This window comes from Pongo pygmaeus, chromosome 6 (assembly GCF_028885625.2).
Source record: "Pongo pygmaeus isolate AG05252 chromosome 6, NHGRI_mPonPyg2-v2.0_pri, whole genome shotgun sequence".
NCBI lineage: Eukaryota > Metazoa > Chordata > Mammalia > Primates > Hominidae > Pongo > Pongo pygmaeus.
In genome coordinates, this window is record NC_072379.2 from 138,190,613 (window position 1) to 138,209,227 (window position 18,615).

An 18,615-nucleotide genomic window follows, 5' to 3' on the forward strand; every position below is an offset into this window, starting at 1 on the left:
TGGTGAAACCCCATCTCTAAAAATACAAAAATACAAAATTTTCTAAAACTTTCTAAAAATACAAAAATTAGCTGGGTGTGGTGGCACGTGCCTGTAAACCCAGCTACTCGGAAGGAGGAGGCAGGAGAATTGCTTGAACTCAGGAGGCGGAGGTTGCAGTGAGCCAAGATCGCACCACTGCACTCCAGCCTGGGCAACAGAGCAAGACTCCATCTCGGAAAAAAAATAAAAGGACATCTGAAAATGTAACATGATGAACTTGTCAATAAGCCCCTCAAATATGTTCCTAAAAAAGGGGGGGGGAGTAGAGTTATTGGTACAATTTCTCAGTTTTTCCACAAATCTTTTAAATTTTTTTGGTTACATAAATTAACCCATTTATTATAGGCTAGTGATGTCTCAAAGAGTAGAGGAGCGTCTACTGGTCTTTCAATTGCTTCAGTCTTCAGATGGTGGACTTTACCGTGACAGCGGAAGTGGTATTGTAGGTCCAGACAATGTGGTTCCTGCATGAAGACACCGCTACTGTCTTCATGTAGGAACCACGGCGCCAGATCCCCACAGCTCGTCTCTTCATCCTGGTTTTGCCACAGAAAAGAGCAAATGTACTTGGCGTACTGGCTGATTTCAATTTTCTTCACCATTTTCTGAAGGGAGACCCCATAGCGGGTCCTGTATTTACCAACGATTCCAACTTCTTGGTTTAGCCATGTCGCCGTGAACTGCGTCCGAGCTCAGAGAGCTGTTCCACAAATCTTAAGGAGAAAGACAATCAGTGTGCAAAAGAAATATGGGTCATAGTAAGTGCTGAAAAACTTCATCCAGTATTTACGGGTATGGTGCACATGCTTTCAGTGACAAATCAGCTGATAAATGAAAAACTATACTTCTTGGCAAACACACAGTATCAGTGTATTACCTACCACAGAATATTTACAGCAACAATAACTATGATGTAGTAACAGTCCAACTTGCTGACAGTACTAATACTGAAAGTTGCATAATATTTTTATGCCAGATATGTGTAGCAAGATAATTTTATAGAGGAATTATTGACTGTATAAAGAAAAATATATTCAGAATTTTAAAATAGTTCCCTTGGCCTCCATCATGGCAGGTAGTAGCGGCATCGGGGCGGCAGCAGTGATCAGAATGCGGTGAGGGAGATCGTGCACATTCTGCTTGTAGTCCCAGCTACTTGGGAGGCTGAGGCAGGAGAACGGCGTGAACCTGGAAGGCGGAGCTTGCAGTGAGCCGAGATCGCGCCACTGCACTCCAGCCTGGGCGACACAGCAAGACTCCATCTCAAAAAAAAAAGAGAGAGAAAAAAAAAGAGATTTCAAGAATTCTGAATACTGGCTTACTGGAAACTCTGGCTATTTGTGTACAGCTTTGTGAGCAAGGACTTAACCCAGAATTAATAAATAACCAAGGAAATACCACCGGTTATTAAGGAGCTTCGAAAGACTACCAAAGCACAAAAGGCTGCTGAAAACATGACAATCTAACTTTCTGGAGAAATCCTGATATGTTGAGCTCTTCAAGAGGATTTGAAGACTGCGTTGTAATCAAGAACATACGGTGAAATTACTGCATGCAGCAGTGTAGAAAAATCGTCCTTTTTAAAAGAATTATAGAACCATAGCTTTATAAATCAGTGGGAAAGTGGCTTACAGAGGGAACTATCAGGTGTGTTAACACTGCATCTTATTTACTTTTTAAAATGGCACTAATGTATTGGCATTGCTATGTTTATATTTAGGCATTCCTTATTTATAGCTCTAATAGCTTTAATTTTCTGAGTAGTCTATCAGATGTTTATATCTGCTGTGCCTGGGAGAAGTGTGGTGGAACCCATTAGTAATAAGGTGTGGTGGTTATATGACTTGTTGACGTTTCCTTTATAAACCAATTTTGAATTGTTTATGCACAATAACTATGGATTTATGTTGTACTCTCACAGGATTTCAGCCACCATTTGTGAATTTTGATTTAGGTTCATTATATCAGAATCTTGTTTTTTAAATTAAGAACATGGAAAACATTTCTTGTAATCTGCCCTTTAACAAAGAATATATAGTTTTCAAACAGTTTGTTGGGCAGTTAATAGGGTGAACCAGATCATTTTTATTGATTTAAATAATTAATTTGATTAAACTTGGTATTTTATGAAGAGAATAAATTATTACAGCTTAGTACTTCATTTACACAGAAAAATGATTGTCGGGCATGCAATTTATCATGATGTCAGACTAAGATTAAAGAAGAATTTATTACTATGCAGAACATGCATACGCATTATTACTATTCATGACTGCCTATATATCTGAACTAGGGTTTTCAATTTTGATCAGTTTAGAAAAAGAAAAAGATCAGGTGCCACAGTGGATCAGATGTTCATGTACCACTGTCCTCATGAATTCTGGAGTGCAATAAACCTATGAACAGGCAAGAACTTCCATGGCATTAAATAAAATCTTTCCTAATTTGCTTCTGTATGATGTTAACATTTTTTTCTACACTGTATTATAAAATATTTTATATTAAATTAACTCTGTTGTGTCTGTTGCTTTTACTTTATTCTAAGCAGTAGGTAAGTATTGTGAAACATATTTCAGATATGCACATATGTGTTATGTATATATGGGTGTATCTTCTGGGTTACAATGTAAAATTTCTTACTGTGGGTTGTGGATCAAAAAGTTGGAAAGCTCAGTGGGTTAGAAGTTAGAAGATAATGTTGGATAACTAACACACCTGTAGAAGAATTTGGCCCACAGACCACCACTTTGCAGTCTCTGAGCTAAATTGTGGAGGATATTGAATATGAGTATACATACATAGAACTCAGTTTGTAGGTAAGTTGCAGCCAGAACAGAGAACGATATAATAAAAACTCTTTTAGAGACATTAATATGACCCCGTCTCAAGACTGGCGGGAATAGAGACTGAAGGCAGAAAGGTAATTTAAGTATCACTAAGGCAATCTAAAAATGAGATCCGAATTCGGAATCAGAAAAGGAGCAATAGGGAAGGAGATAATGGAGGTAAAACATGGTGCCAAGTAGAAAAGATACGGTTTTAGAGCTGGGAGAGACCTTTGGAATCATAGATTTCATCACCATCTTCGTCCAAGTAAGGAAAGTAATAACAGGAGAGGAAAAAACGGAACCCTCTCAGAATTTGTCTATGACGTCACACTGACTTAATAAAAGAGCTTTCAATAGTTAATCCAGTTAATGCAATTAACAGAAGGCTTGGATTCCCTTCAGGATGTGAAGGACGAGCCCTCAAATTTACTTTTTATTCAATGGATTTAAATGGCCAGTAATTCTTATCCTTTTAAACCCGACTTTCAATTAATTAATTTCAAGGGAGCCTATGGGGCGTGCCCAATCAATTCCTTCCCCATCCTGAAATGGGTCCTTTAGCATTCTTTTAAACAGTACGTTTCCTGAACTCTTAAGAAGTTTTCTATGATTTCAGCAGTTTAGGCCTTCTGAATGAGCCCAGAACTCCTCATCTGCTTGTTAATTTTCCAACTGCAAAGCGTTATTGAACATTTAATGACCCTGCCCCACGCAACGCCCACTGCGGCTGGGCGAGGGAAACCAGAGTAGGTCGAGGAAGGGGAGGCCTGCGCTTTCGGGAGGGAAGCCGCTGGGGCTAGTCTGGCTAAAGCTGGGCACTTCCTTTTTTCCCTCGATACTTAAGGCTACGGGGACACAGGGCGGGCAGGCACAACGGCTGGCGCGTCTCTCTACCCTTGCCCAGAGTCCGCCTCGAATAAACAGCTAACAACCCCAATTCCCTTGAACCCAGCGCGGGAGACCCGGCGCCAATGGCTAGTTCGGTCTCAGTCCCATCCCGATGCTAGCCCCGGGAAGCTCCTGGAGCGCCTCTCGTTTCCGGGTGCGAATAGTAAGCTGCTCGGGAAACCCCAAAACTCTCCCTTTGAGGAAGGGTGCAGACGGCGTCTCCGTTTCCACGGAAACAGGCCGAGCCATGTCGTCACTTCCGCCGACCTGTCTGGACTCCAGACTGTTGGGAGGAAAAAAGGAAAACTGAGCAACAGCCACGACAGTGGACGCGAGCGTCTCCTCTGTGCGCATGCGCCCGCTCAGCGGCCTGCTTCTATTTATGTGGGGGATCCAACATGGCGGCCGCGGCGACCCTGGCGATGGCGGCGAAGCCCATCAGAACGTAGTAGCGGGGAAGGGGACACGGTCCGCACTCACCGTGGCGTCGGCAGAGACGGCTGAGGGTGGTGGAGGGAAGAAAAGCGACGGAGAGCAAGAGGAAGGGCGGGCAGGCACGCAGCGCGGCGTAGAAGCGAGCGCCGGCTCGAGCAAAAGCGGAGGGCCAGAACAGTGGGGATGGCGGAGCCGCGAAGAGTAGCGTTCATTAGCTTGTCACCGGTGCGGCGGCGCGAGGCCGAGTACCCGGGGCCCGAGCGTGAGCCCGAGTACCCCCGTGACCCCCCCCGGCTGGAGCCGCAGCCGTACCGCGAGCCGGCCCGGGCGGAGCCGCCGGCCCCGCGGGAGCCTGCCCCCCGCTCGGACGCGCAGCCCCCGCCGCGGGAGAAGCCGCTCCCCCAGCGCGAGGTCAGCCGCGCCGAGCCGCTCATGTCGCTGCAGCGGGAGCCCCCGCGGCCCGAGCCGCCGCCGCCGCTCCCGCCGCTGCCCTTGCAGCCGCCCCCGCCGCGGGAGTCGGCTTCCCGGGCTGAGCAGCCGCCACGGCCGCCGAGGGAGACGGTGCGCCTGGAGCTGGTGCTTAAAGACCCCACCGACGAGAGCTGCGTGGAGTTCAGTTATCCGGAGCTGCTGCTGTGCGGAGAACAACGGGTACAGAAGATTCCTCCCTCCTGCCCCAGACCCCGGGAGCCTCAGGACCCGCCGCCTTCCCCAGCTGGTTTGCACCTTGGGACGCCCACCGAGCGCGTCCGGGTCGCCCCGAGGGTGGGGTGCGGGGGGCCGGGGCCGAGCGGGTGGACGGGGTGGTGAGCGCTGCTTTCTCCACTCCCCGGGGTGGCCAAGGCTCTCACCCGGCTGCGCCGAATCCCCAAACCCCCGGCACTCGCTCCCAACGCCGCGCCGAGCCTGTTTTCTTGTGCACCTTTCGGAACCTCAGATTTTCCTTCTTTCCTTTCTGCTCCCCACACAAAATCCTGGGGCCCTGCAGGCCGTGTGGCTGGGTTCTCCCTGTGGCGCTACAGCTGTCGTTCCAGTAGAAAGGAAGAGAAAACCTTGGGGGACACGCCCCCCAGTCTGAAGCAGAGAGATTGTGTAACCCCTCTCGTATCATCCTCATCCTCATCACTGTTTGTTTTGCTGGGCGCCGTGGCTGCTGAGGTGTGCTTGCGTGCCTGTGATATTTTTCTTAATCGAAGGGAATTTAAGAATAATTAAAGGTTTTCAGAGACTAAGGATCCCACTTTAGGAATGGAGAAGTGGGTTAGTTAATCTGGTTACTAATTTTTCTCTCGTGTTGGTATTGGAAAACCTTTTTAGCTTTCCTTTTTTGTGGAGTTCGTTCATATTGTAATTGAATGGGAAGGTGTCTCCTGTTTTATTTGACACCTACCCGTCATATTATTTAAGTGTACTATCATTAGTTTATAGAAGAATATTGTACTCAGCCTTTGTAATTTTCGGAGGATGATGAAAAAAATCTCAGCTTTGAATTTTTTAAAACAATTGAAAATATATAGGTATGCTTTTGATGTAAGAGGTGAACAATGGAGAAAGGATAGGGGTTATGTTCGTAATTGTAATTTTTATTGTTGTGGGTTGGTGGATCTTCAGAAGTAAGTTAGAAAAGGAAATGATAGATTAACAGTAAAGAAAGAGAACAGTTTTCTCTGTTGCTTAGCAATTATGCACGTTATTAGGTTTTGCTTTAGCTTGGGTCTAATGGACTCCCGAAGTCACTTGTTTTGTTTTCATCTTCAACTACCTTTATGGTGAAAATGACTGACTGCTTAGTCACAAAGTATCATGTTGAACAATTTCACTAGATTTTGTTTACTTCATGGCCAGCTAATGTTTTGATCATTATTTAGAAATGTTGTGTGGTCAAATCATTACAAAACGTTTTCAACCAAAATGAATTGTTTAAAGGGAGAGATCATTTTGGTCACTTCCACCTAACATTTTGCTCTTTAGACTCACTTGAATGCCCCCTCTTTATAAATGTGAGGTCACTTTTTTCCCAAAAGAATATTAAAAATACTGGATTGGAGCATTTTTCAAACATTGTATTTGAGCTGCTAATCTAAGTTGGTTTGCAGTTCTTGTAATTTTCATAAATTACAGGAGAAAAGCCTTATCTTTGGGTAAAAATACATAGCAATAACTACATTTACTGAGTTCTTACTGTGTGCTAGACACAGTTCTAAGCACTGCACATGGTTTTTCTAGTAGTCCAACAGAACTCCATGAGGTAAAAACTATTATCCTCACTTTACAAATGTATGTAATTTTATTAGTACTTATTTCTATAGTGATACAATTTCTTAAAATTAACTCATATAGTTTAGAGGATTCTGCCAAAATGACGTAAAATGTAAGTCATAGTAGAAATACAAAGACCTTTATTATGTCCCTGTTTATGCTGTAATATTCACACGATGGCAAACTAGTAATGTGTATCATTTAGTTATAAAAAAGAAAAAGGTTTGACACCCTAGCTTTGTTCACTTGATAACACCAGAACTACTACTTTCATGCAATAGGAGAAAGAGAAATAATTCCATTTAATTTTTCTGTTTACTTATTAACAGTGTAGGTGTCTTGGCCCAATTATCTCGTATATCAACCTTCTATTTTTTTCATATACCTCTGAACAAAACAAAATCCATTGTATATAATCACCTTTGCAACAAAGATTTGCCACATTTTCCTGTGATTGCTGCCAGTGTATATCCTTATTATGCAAGAAAGCATAGAAAACATATGTTTAAGTAAAATTGTCATGGTTTCATGAAAGGAAATCTTAGAAGAGAGACCATCAAAAAGCAAAATGCGAACATTAGAATTGGTCTGGAAAGTTAGTGGTTCCCAAAATAAGAAGAATTAGGAAAGGAAGGGCTCCACATTTTTGAAATAGCCATCTATCACTAAATAAGATTTTAGCCCCAGATGCTGAAATTGGTAGATGTGGGGCTATTAAAAAAAAAACAAACAACAAAAGGTGTGTTACATATGGATACCATTCATATGGGTGCATTTAAATCAGTTCCCTTCTTAAATACTAAATGAACAGTAAAACCCTGATTTACTGGAACACAATCAGAAATTTTTCTATGCTCTATTTGTATTAATGAGGAAAGCACAATTAAATATGTTGGGAAAATATGAAAAACAAAACCACAGGTTAGCTAAACCTTTAACCTTATTGTCTCTAGGCGGTACAGTGCTGTGATTGAGATGGTTTAGGATGATGACCGGCATTGGAATCATCTCTATTCTGAAAGATTAATTTGGTCACCATTTCTGGCTAAAGAGTAATAGTGCATTTTAGAAATAAATTTTGGCAATGATTGATACACAAGAAAAGGTTTAACTCTAGTAAACCAGAAAAATCAGTTAACCAGAACACCCATTTGTGAACATGCTTAATTGAACATTTACTGTAAAAAGAAAAATAAGTGATTAAGTGTGTTAATATAACTATACTATTTGACAATTCCATGGTATTTCATTGTTTGCATATTTTTGATGAAATTTGTGAAAGACCTCCTGAAAATGGTGTTGATGAGTTAAGATCAAAGGACAAAATTATTGCATCAGTTTTGCATGTGGGTAGTTGATAATTTTCAGATTTTTTTTCACCTGAAAAAACAAAAAAGCTTAGTCTTGATTGGGGGAGGGTGTTTATTCTTAACTGTAAAAGAAAAATGAGTCCATTTTCTTAAATTTGTTTTTGTAGGCTGTCAAGAGAAAATAAGAGCTGTACTTTTGATACCTACATAAAGTACATAAAATATTTTAGAATGGTATATAAGGTGATTCTTATTAAAAATATAGATCCATGTGTTTATATTTATACATATAAAATGAGTCATACCGTAGTAAGTATTTGGGGTTGACAGTGCAAGAGGGAGCAGTTTGTAATAGGCATGGCAATTGCTTACTGTCCTTAACCTGAGCCTCTAGTTAAGGCTATACCCTGGACATGCCTAGGATTCCTTATTAGTTTATTCTCACTAGTTTATTCCCTTTTGGATCATGATTATGTTTTTCATTGGTAAATTTTTATTTTTATTTATTTATTTTTTTGAGATGAAGTCTCACTCTGTCTCAACCAGGTTGGAGTGCAGTGGCGCAATCTCAGCATCTCAGCTCACTTGCAACTTCCACCTCCCGGGTTCAAGCGATTCTCCTGTCTCAGCCTCCCGAGTAGCTGGGACTACAGGCATGTGCCACCACACACAGCTAGTTTTTGTATTTTTGGTAGAGACGGGGTTTCACCATGTTGGCCAGCCTGGTCTTGAGCTCTTGACCTCAGGTGATCCACCCACCTTGGCCTCCCAAAGTGCTGGGATTACAGGTGTGAGCCATTGTGCCCGGCCTTTCATTGGTAGCTTCTATTGGGGTGAACTATTCTATAAATTTATTACTTATTACAGTAATTTTAAAAATTGATTTTAAAGTTAACTCCTTTAAAGAAGTATCCCTTTATTCTAATGTCCCAAGTGTGAGGAATTGTCTCGTATTCATTCTGTCCACATTTTTCTATCATGTTTTTTAGACCGATCATGTCTCAACCTTTATATCCAGGATGAAGTGTCTCAGTTTCAAAGTGTGCAAATCTTCCTTCTGCATTTTTTCTTGCTCTTCAGGGTCCATTGAATCTATATCAGTATTTCAGTTGTAGTATACCTTCATTTTTAATTACCTGAGTCAATTGTCTGAAATTGGATAAAAGTAGTATTTTTATCCTTGTTTTGGTTTTTTTGTGCATTGAAAACCATATATATGTTTGTATACTAAAATAGAAGACTTAAGGATGTGATCACTATTTTTGTTTGTTTTGTTAAATAGATGGTTAATGTGGGCTTCTAGCTCTGTGTGTGTGTGTTTTAAACCATGTATTATAATAAACTTTCACGCTCTCCTACTAGAAGAAAGGCATGGTAATGTAATCTTTTTGCAGCTATTTCTCTTTTCTAGCTTTGTTTAAAAGTAATGTGTATTCCCTGAATGGATATCCATTGACAGAATATTGGTGATGCAATGGTTGTTGATATTGGACCTCAACAGAAAGCCTTAGCCGCTACACACAACTCAGTGTTAACTCACAGGCAGATGATTAAGTGTTGCTTTTAATTAATAATCTAGAGCTCCTTTTAGAAGCATTTCCTGATCAAAGCAGTTAATCTTTGTTAGTGAAGATATCAATCTAGAGTTATAAGTGAGATTTTCATATTTAGCTAGTGTTCCTGGGGATTTTTTTTCTTTGTTATTTTGGATGAGGTGACCATTGATCATTTTGCAGGTGAAGACAATTTGGATTGTTGAGTTCTTACTCATCAAAACACTGTGAAATGTGTATGAGTCCATTACAACTGTAAATATTTTTTGCTATGAACCAACTTCTTTTTTTTTTAGTTTTAATACTTCTGACTTACTTGTTAGTATTAGGAAAAGTTGTCTCGTATTGATTAAGTTTAAGATATAGTCTCTGAGTAATAATATAATTAATTATATAACATGTTATATATTCTCACTGGTTTATTTCCTTTCAGATCACATTTATTGAAATAGAATTGAAGTGGTTGTTACATAATGATAAATAAATAAACAATAATACTATTTGTAATACTAATGGATACTTCTGTTTCTTTTCCCATTCACCTTGAATCAGAAGAAGCTCATTCACACAGAAGACCCATTTAATGATGAACATCAGGAGAGGCAAGAGGTGGAAATGTTGGCTAAGAAGTTTGAAATGAAATATGTGAGTATAATAAACTGATCACTTAGGTAATTTTATCCTATTGACCTGTTTGCTTTCTGTGGCTGGTTGGGAGGGCCTATAAATATCCATTGCCTGCCTTACCTTGTTCTCACCAATGGAAACCAAATGAATGGTTAGACAGTCAAATAAAGATTCCAATAGGCTTGTGATAGTTAAAGTAGCCATCATTCATTTTTATTTTTATTTATTTATTTTGGAAACAGGGTCTCGCTCTGGCACCCAGGTTGGAGTGCCGTGGTGCAGTGTTGGCTCACTGCAACCTCCACCTCCCAGGTTCAAGCCATTCTCATGCCTCAGCCTCCCAAGTAGCTGTGACTGCAGGGGCAACACCACACCCAGCTAATTTTTTGTATTTTTGGTAGAGATGGGGTTTCACCATGTTGGCCAGGCTGGTCATGAACTCCTGACCTCAAGTGATGCATCCTGCCAAGTAACCATCATTTATTATAGTCTTTCTAGAGTCTGGGCGGTTTGCTTTACATATATTATCTCCAATCTTTGTAACAAAACCAAAAGCTAAGTAATATTGACCATATTTTACCGATGAGGAAACTGAGGCTCTGAGTTCAAGATTAAGTAGCTGATACAATGTCACACAGTGGCAAGAGTAGGCTACAGGTCCAGGTCTGTGTAGCTCTAACTGTTCCCTTTCTGTCACCATTGAGAATGCTATTTTAATTCCTTTGGTATAGTAGTTCTGAAACCTTCCTGCCTCTTAAGAGTTTGAGGGTGAATGTGTGTACTTCTAAGCTCATTGCATCAGACTCAGAACCAGCATGAGACTTCTTTGAAAGTGTCCGGTTTATGCTAAATATTCATGTACATTTTATATTCAGTGCCACAATATAGTGGTGTTTGTTTGAATACAAAAATAATTTTTAATTACCTGATTAAGTTGCTTAACATTTTTCTCAAATTTTCTAGTGTTACTAAATTTGTAGAAAGCCCAACCCCTCACCCCACATTTATACTATGGCTTTGAGTACTCTTGGCACTTTGCTAAAACATAACCCTGTTGAGAAGCAACACCTTACCCCTCTGATTCCTCTGTGAGCATTGAAAAGTATCCCACAAGAGAAAGGATATCAGCTCACATTGGCCTTGTCATTAATACTACCCTCAAGATACAACAGGGATCTTGACCCATACGTGCTGGCTCCTTGTGGTGATTAAAAAACCATTTGAAGGTAGAAGAAGTAGATGAGAATAGATTGGAATTGGAATCAGGTCCTAGGCCATACTTTGCCATCTACTAATTGTGTCCTTTTGGTGAGGTTTTTTAGCTTTGGGCCACAGTTTTCTTTTTTTCTCTTTTTTCTTTTTTTCTAAGACAGAGTCTCTGTCACTCAGGCTGGAGTGCAGTGGTGTGATCTCGGCTCACTGTAACCTTCACCTCCCGGGTTCAAGCAATTCTCCTGCCTCAGCCACCTGAGTAGCTGGGATTACAGGCATGCACCACCATGCCTGGCTAATTTTTGTATTTTTAGTAGAGATGGTTTCACCATGTTGGCCCGGCTGGTCTCGAACTCCTGACCTCAACTGATCTGTCCACCTTGGCCTCCCAAAGGGCTGGGATTACAGGCGTGAGCCATTGGGCCTGGCCTAGGCTACAGTTTTCCTATCTATAAATTCAGAGGTTCAGATTTTTCAGAGACCCTATTGGTTCTCTATTCTGTGACTATATAATAATAAATTTAGGGATGGACTGGTGGGTGTTTAAATAGAAGGAATAGCATTGTAGTATTTAATTACAATGTAATCTTTTGAGACTATATTGTATCATGATGTATAAAATCGTAAAATCCTATAGGATGTATAAATGCTAAAATCCTAGCATGTATAAATCCTAAAATACTGTGTTTTTTATACAAGTTATACATTGGTTACACTTAATGTTTTAACCAACTAGTACACTTATGCGGCTCAAAATTCAAAAATTAAAAATCTTCCTTTTATTGTATCGCCCACCCATGGAATCCCACTTCCTAGGCAAGTAACATTCCTGTGGTACTAGAGATATATCTCTATACATATACATCTATTCCTTTCCCACCCCCTTTTTATACATATTATAGAATTGTACACACTTAAGCTCTTTGCTTTTTATTTACTGTATCTTAGTATATGGGGGGCGGTCATATCAGGACAAAGTGCTTTCTCTCCCTTTTTTTTAAGGCTGCATGCTGTTTCATTGCATGGAACTATCACACTGTAACCAGTCCCCAAATAATTTAGGTTGTTTTCAAAAATTTGCCCTTATTAATAGTGCTGCAGTAAATTAGTCTGTAAAATGGCATTTTACACAATTTCAAGTTTATCTTTAGGACAGATTCCTAGAAGTAGACGATTCAGGTCAGAAGATTTATGCATTTATAATTTTAGTATATATTACTAAATTACTAGTTCTACTCCATCACTATATTAGAGTGTCTTTTTTTTTTTTTTTTTGAGACAGAGTTTCACTCTTGTTGCCCAGGCTGGAGTGCAATGGCACTATCTTGGCTCACTGCAACCTCCACCTCCCAGGTTCAAGCAGTTCTCCTGCCTCAGCCTCCCAAGTGGCTGGGACTGCAGGCATGCACCACCTACCATGCCCACCTAATTTTTTGTATTTAGTAGAGACAGGGTTTCACCATGTTGGTCAGGCTGGTCTCGAACTCCTGACCTTAGGTGATCCACCGCCTTGGCCTCCCAAAATGTTGGGATTACAGGTGTGAGCCACTGCGCCCAGCCTAGAGTGTCTATTTTGCTGTGGGTTACAAAATCAAGGATTAGAATTGCCCTTTGCAAATGGAAAAATTCCTATATATAATCCTATAAGTAAAGTGATTCAGTATATGACACACTACCTTAAAGTTAGCATTAAGTCTTCTTAGTTAACCCTAGGATAGTATCTGGCATAGAAAGACCAGCGTTCTGAAGAAGTTGTTTGATGCATGAAATTGAGTTTCAATTGACTTAGATATATTCAAGCCTTGTTATTTTGTTTGCAGTGATAAAATATTACTCTTGTTATCTAAATTAATGGGCTGTATTTCTTCTCTGGATTTTTATTTTGCTGACTTACTCTCTTATTTCCATTCTAATTAGACATTGTATGTATATTAACCAAAAAGCATGCCCAAGTGTTATATCTATGAGTTGTGTGTGTGTGTGTGTATATATGTGTATATATATTTATTTGGTAGAGACAGGGTCTTGTTGTGTTGCCTAGGCTGGTCTTAAACTCATGAGCCTAAGCAATCCACCTGCCTCAGCCTCCCAAAGTGCTGAGTTTACAGATATGAGCCACTGTACCCAGCCTAAATATATATATATATATATATATTTTTTTTTTTTAATAATTATTTGGAATCTTTTAAGAAAATCATCAGGCCAAAAGTTACCTCAGAGAAGATACATTGTCCTGCTAGGCGCTATAGGCCTAGAGCTCTAGGCTATCACAAAATCTCTCTCTTAAACTACAATGATCTTTATTAGTGTTTGGGGCAGGTGTAGCAGCAGTTGAAGATCAGTGATATCAGAAATTATAAGGAGTATAAAATTGTAAAAAGAGCACCCTGCATTGAATTTATGGGGTTCCCCCCTCCATTGTGTCCTATTTTTATGGCCATGTTCTGTTTCCTGTTACGTTGTTCTTATGCTCAGGTAATGTGACAGTTCATATTCAGCATCAATTACTAAATGGTTTTTTGGGAAAAGGTCAATATGACTATTAAGTACCTATTTTTACCTAGATTATACTAAATTGGTTCTTGTACATAAATCTTTTTTAAATAGCTAAGTCCAAGTTTTGACATTTCTACAACTGTATAGGCTCCAGATTCATCTTGATGGTTAGAAAGGAGGCAGGATACAGGTAAAAGAGGCTCCCATGCCTCTCTTTATTCCCAGTTAAGGCTCCAAAATGTTTAGGCAAAACATCTTGGTTTCCAATTCAGTTTTTAGATGGTCTCTAGGTAATATATGCCTTTTATGAGGCCACCTATACTCTATACTCAAGAGTAGGATGCTTCAATTTGATGGGTATAGACTTGTTCTCTTAGCCTTCTAGGACATAGGATAACCTATAATTGTTGGAAGATTTCTCTTAGTGATTTTTTTCTCACTCCATTACCCTAGCCGTTCTGAAAGATCATACTGTCCTAGAATTGGATATAAATTCAGTAATCTAAATGAAAGCACCTAGCACAATACCTTGTGCCTAGCAGGGGCTCGGTTAAGACTATTTGAATCTGAATGACTCTCTGAATACGAAGACATATATTCTGCCAGGCATTTATTAATAATCATGAAATCACATTATAACTTTAAAATCTGCTTACTGTGCTATATAGACCTTGAATACCATCTTTCACGCTTAGTTCTGTGTGGTTTTGGGCTCTCAGAGCCCTAGTAGTTTCATATTTGTTTTAAAAAGAAGGGTAAGGGTAGATTTGATAGTAGAAAAGTAATTCTGAGCAGTCTTATAAATAAAACAGTTGACCAAATGGAATAACACTGTTTTTACTCAAAGACAAATTATTCTTCTAAATACTCTTGATTTTCTTGAGACCCTGTCTCTAATAAGAATAAGAATAATAAAATCAGCTAGGTGAAGTGGCCCGTGCCTGTAATCCCAGCACTTTGGGAGGCCGAGGTGGGCAGATCACCTGAGGTCAGGAGTGCAGCCAGCCTGGCCAACATGGTGAAACCTTTCCATCTCTACTAAAAATACAAAAATTAGCTGGGTGTGGTGGTGGGTACCTATAATTCCAGATATTCGGGAGGCTGAGGCAGGAGAATCCCTTGAACCCAGGAGGCAGAAATTGCAGTGAGCCGAAATCACGCCATTGTACTCCAGCCTGGGCGACAAGAGCGAGAATCCAGCTCCCAAAAAAAAAGTCTTGATTTTCTTTTGTATGACTTGTAAAAGTGAGTCTTTCCAGATAATGTTTTAAAGAATGGCGGTATCTTGGAATAACTAATTTCTGATGAGTAACTTCTTCACAGCAAATACTACTCAGCTAAGTGGAAAGAAATATAATTTTGTCTTAAAATAATTATAGATTATTGTTTTAAACTGTCTTCAAATGTGAAACTGATACCAAGTAGTTAGTTTTGAAAGCATTTGTGTACTGTTTCTGGGAGTTGTAAGAATCATATCAATTACTCATATTATTAGTTGATCATCCACACTTGCTGAGGGGTTAGAGCTTCCTTGGGAACTTCATAGGCTGGTTAACCTGTTTGTTTTGGCCTTATGTGAGGTCTGGTCCCTAAGGATCATCTCGATATAGAGCTTTGGGCAAACTGGTTGACACCACCACAAAGTAAATTCTACTTGCAAAACACAAATACCAGTGGATTTAGGGTTTTGTAGACCAATAATAGTATGATACTACATGTACAATAAAAACATAAAATAATCTTTTAAAGCAAACTGGGGGAGGGGAGAGGGCCTTAAATAAAGGGAATTCCTAGCTCAAATAATAATTTCTTTATTGCAGTTACCCGTTCTGATCACTTGCTGTGACATGCCCTTTCAATTCCTTGGCCCATTCTCTTCAGCCTTCTTTAATCCCTTAGGAACAATTGAGAATCAGCAGTTTTAGGGTATTTAGGAGGAAGGACTGGTATCCATATGTGGTGATTATAGAAATTGTGTATACTATTTTTGTGCTGTGTAGTCAGCTCTTGGCTGTATTTCCACTGCCTTGAAACTCAGCTCCTTTCTATTGGTAGGTTGAAGAAATGGGCATAGATGTAAAGAGATAAGGTGGCAGGGCTGGGACAAGTAGGGAGTCTTGTGACGACAGGATGTTTTCTTCTCACTTATAGGACTGGTGTGTTTTTTAGCAATCAGGGTCATTCTTGCTCTGTCTACTAGAGGTGATCAATGAATGTTGGTTTTTAGTTTGGTTTACTATTAGCTGGAGGCAATTTGGGGTCAGGGGGACCAGTACTAAGAACATCTTGTTTGTTTGTTTTCCAGTTTAGTGTTACACTGTAATGAGGCTGCATTGGCCTAAAACACTGATTGTCAGGTTAAGCAAGTACTAATGACTCAGTAAGGAATATTCTTCTGAGTCACAGGGAGCTAGTGCCTAGAAGAGTAGATAAGAAGAAGGTTCTTCACTTTAGATATAGCAAAATTCAAGGGTTTTTTTTTGTTGTTCTTGTTGTTTAGAAAATAAGTTTTGATTTTTATAAGATCTACTTAATTTATAAACTGTGTAATATCAACTGCAGAGGTTCAGAGAATTTATCAAGTAAGACTTTGATTCTGTTGCTGTAAGGGTACTGAAAAAGAGAGTAATTCAACAGAAGTGTTTATAGTAGGGAAGATACTATAATCCTTTGCCAATGTAACTTGAGTTTCTTTAGGTTAAATTTTAATATTTGTGAATTAATTTATATGTACCTTTCTGGCAACTGCCAAAAGTTTGGTTCCAGCTTATACAATTTACACGTTATTGAATTTTAGCACAGTTAGGGAACTGGAGGGTGGAGAATAGATATGAGGTGGTAAGGCAGGAGGCAGGTCAGGGTTAGAAGTTTTCCAAGAAGGCCACAAGTGAGGAAAGGCAAACTGTACCTAGAAAACTACTCTAATGGCCTCTGTGATGAAGGAGGGAACTGGAGATTGTGCCTTATAGTTGGCAAAAATCTATTTATAAGTGGAGCAATGCCTTTGGAACTCCGGTTGTTGGAGAGTGAGTTAAGAAAGAGCTACTCAGGTATGGGTGTGTCAAATACAGGTTATCCGAAACTCTTTCCCCACAATGGGACTGGAAAGTAGAGCCAAATGAGGAGGAGTTCGAAACTTTGGTAGTGAACATTTGGTGGGCCAAACCTAATAAAATAACATTTATTGAGTGGGTAGTACATGTCCTTAATAAAACTCGGAAGATACAAAAGCTAATGATAAAAAGTAAATCTCCTTCCTACCCCTGACTCCCAGCTAACCAGGTCACTCCTTAGAGACACTGTGAGTTTCTTGCCCCAGAGAGCTATGTGTATGTGGGCAGTCACATATTTCTAAGATTTTTTTTTTGTTACTGTTCACTGTAAGAGGATATATAAATACAGATAAATGAAAAGATCAAAATAAAAATCAGCAAATCACCTGTAAGTCCACTGCCAGGCAGAACCACTGTGAATAGTTTGATGGTTTAAAGTGTATCCTTTCAGGAGTTTTAAAAATGCATGTGCAATTACATTCGTACTTTCTTACACTATAAAAAAAATGTTTTAAGAGCCTGGTGTGGTGGCTGACACCTGTGATCCCAGCTACTTGGGAGGCTGAGGCAGAGAAGATGTCTTGAGCCTAGGAGTTCAAGACCAGCCTGGGCAACATAGCAAGACCCCATCTCTTAAAATAAAAGTTAGATCACCCGAGCAATACATGAATATGTTCCTTTTATTAAAAACAAATTCAAATAATACATATTACATCAAAGTCTTCCTGCACCACTGCTTCCAGTTCTATACCTTCTCCGTCGTAATGACCATGGTTGTCTGCTTGTTGTGTATTCTTTGAGCATTTTATACATATCTATAGATATATATTGCTATGTTTTGTTTTTCATAGATGAGAATATCCTGTTCATATGATAGTGGAAGAAACAATATCTTGTTATTTAGATGTTGTCTCCATAATTACCAGTTAAGTTGAGGATCTTTTCAAATGCTTAGTGAACATTGATAGCACCTTTTCGTGGATAGCCTGAGCTGTACATAACATTTAGGAAACTCTTCTTGTTACCTTCTATATTAATAAATACTCTCTATCACAATTTTTAAAAATTTATTTATTTATTTTGGAGACAAGGTCTTCATCACCCAGACTGGAGTGCAGTGGTGTGGTCATAGCTCACTGCAGCCTTGACCTTCTGGGCTCAAGCGATCCTCCCACCTCAGCCTCCCAAGTAGCTGGGACTACAGGCATGCATCACCATGCCCAGCTTTTTTTTTTTTTTTTTTTTTTTTGAAAAACAGGATTTCACCATGTTTTCCAGGCTGGTCTTGAACTCCTGGGCTCAAGCGATCAACCTGCTTCAGCCTCCCAAAGTGCTGGGATTATAGGTATGAGCCACCTCGCCCAGCCTACCACATTATTCTTCAATGGCTATTAACACTGAATGGATATGTGATAGTTTGTATAATTTATACTTTTATAATTGATATGCTTGGTGAAGACCTTATACCTGTAAGATCATTTTGAGGGGAAGCATTTTGGTCAGATTAATACTATTATGATCAAATAAAGCTTTAAGTCTTTTATTTGCTCCCCTTGATAAGATTTATACTTATTTAACAATACTAATCATTTTACTACTTAGATTAGATTATGGACTCAACTATTATGGTTTCTGGTGACAACCAACTAGTCACTTTGGCTAGACATAGATGTTCCTAAATCTCTAATTACCCATAAATTGTTTGCACTTCTGTACATATCTGATTGTGCCCATTACAACAGAACCAGTTTGTTTAGTTTTCCCAGGTAAATGTTATAGGCAGCTATTTATGCCTAGACAAAAAATATGTTAGAAGAGCAGAAAAAGATCATTGTCATTGTGATTTTAATTAGAAAGCATCCTGGAGAAAAGATTGAAAATGTAGGCTGATACGTGAAAGCTGGGAGGATTA

General features: G+C 39.6%; 1 protein-coding gene across 13 annotated transcripts in view; it reads left to right on the forward strand.

Annotated features, from left to right (window-relative positions):
* The first annotated feature begins 584 nt into the window (after window positions 1–584).
* The window catches only part of UBN2 (ubinuclein 2), a 102,593-nt gene continuing 84,562 nt past the window's right edge, over window positions 585–18,615 (forward strand). For 7 of the 13 annotated variants that reach the window (XM_054496777.2, XM_054496778.2, XM_054496770.2 and 4 more), the window contains exons 1-2: window positions 585–4,844; window positions 9,868–9,960. In XM_054496777.2, the coding sequence (XP_054352752.1) occupies window positions 4,377–4,844; window positions 9,868–9,960 (561 nt within the window). In that variant the 5' untranslated portion in view covers window positions 585–4,376. Of the gene's footprint in view, window positions 4,845–4,981; window positions 5,352–9,867; window positions 9,961–18,615 lie in introns of those variants that run through there. The other 6 variants (XM_054496771.2, XM_054496774.2, XM_054496780.2 and 3 more) reach the window with 5 other exon arrangements.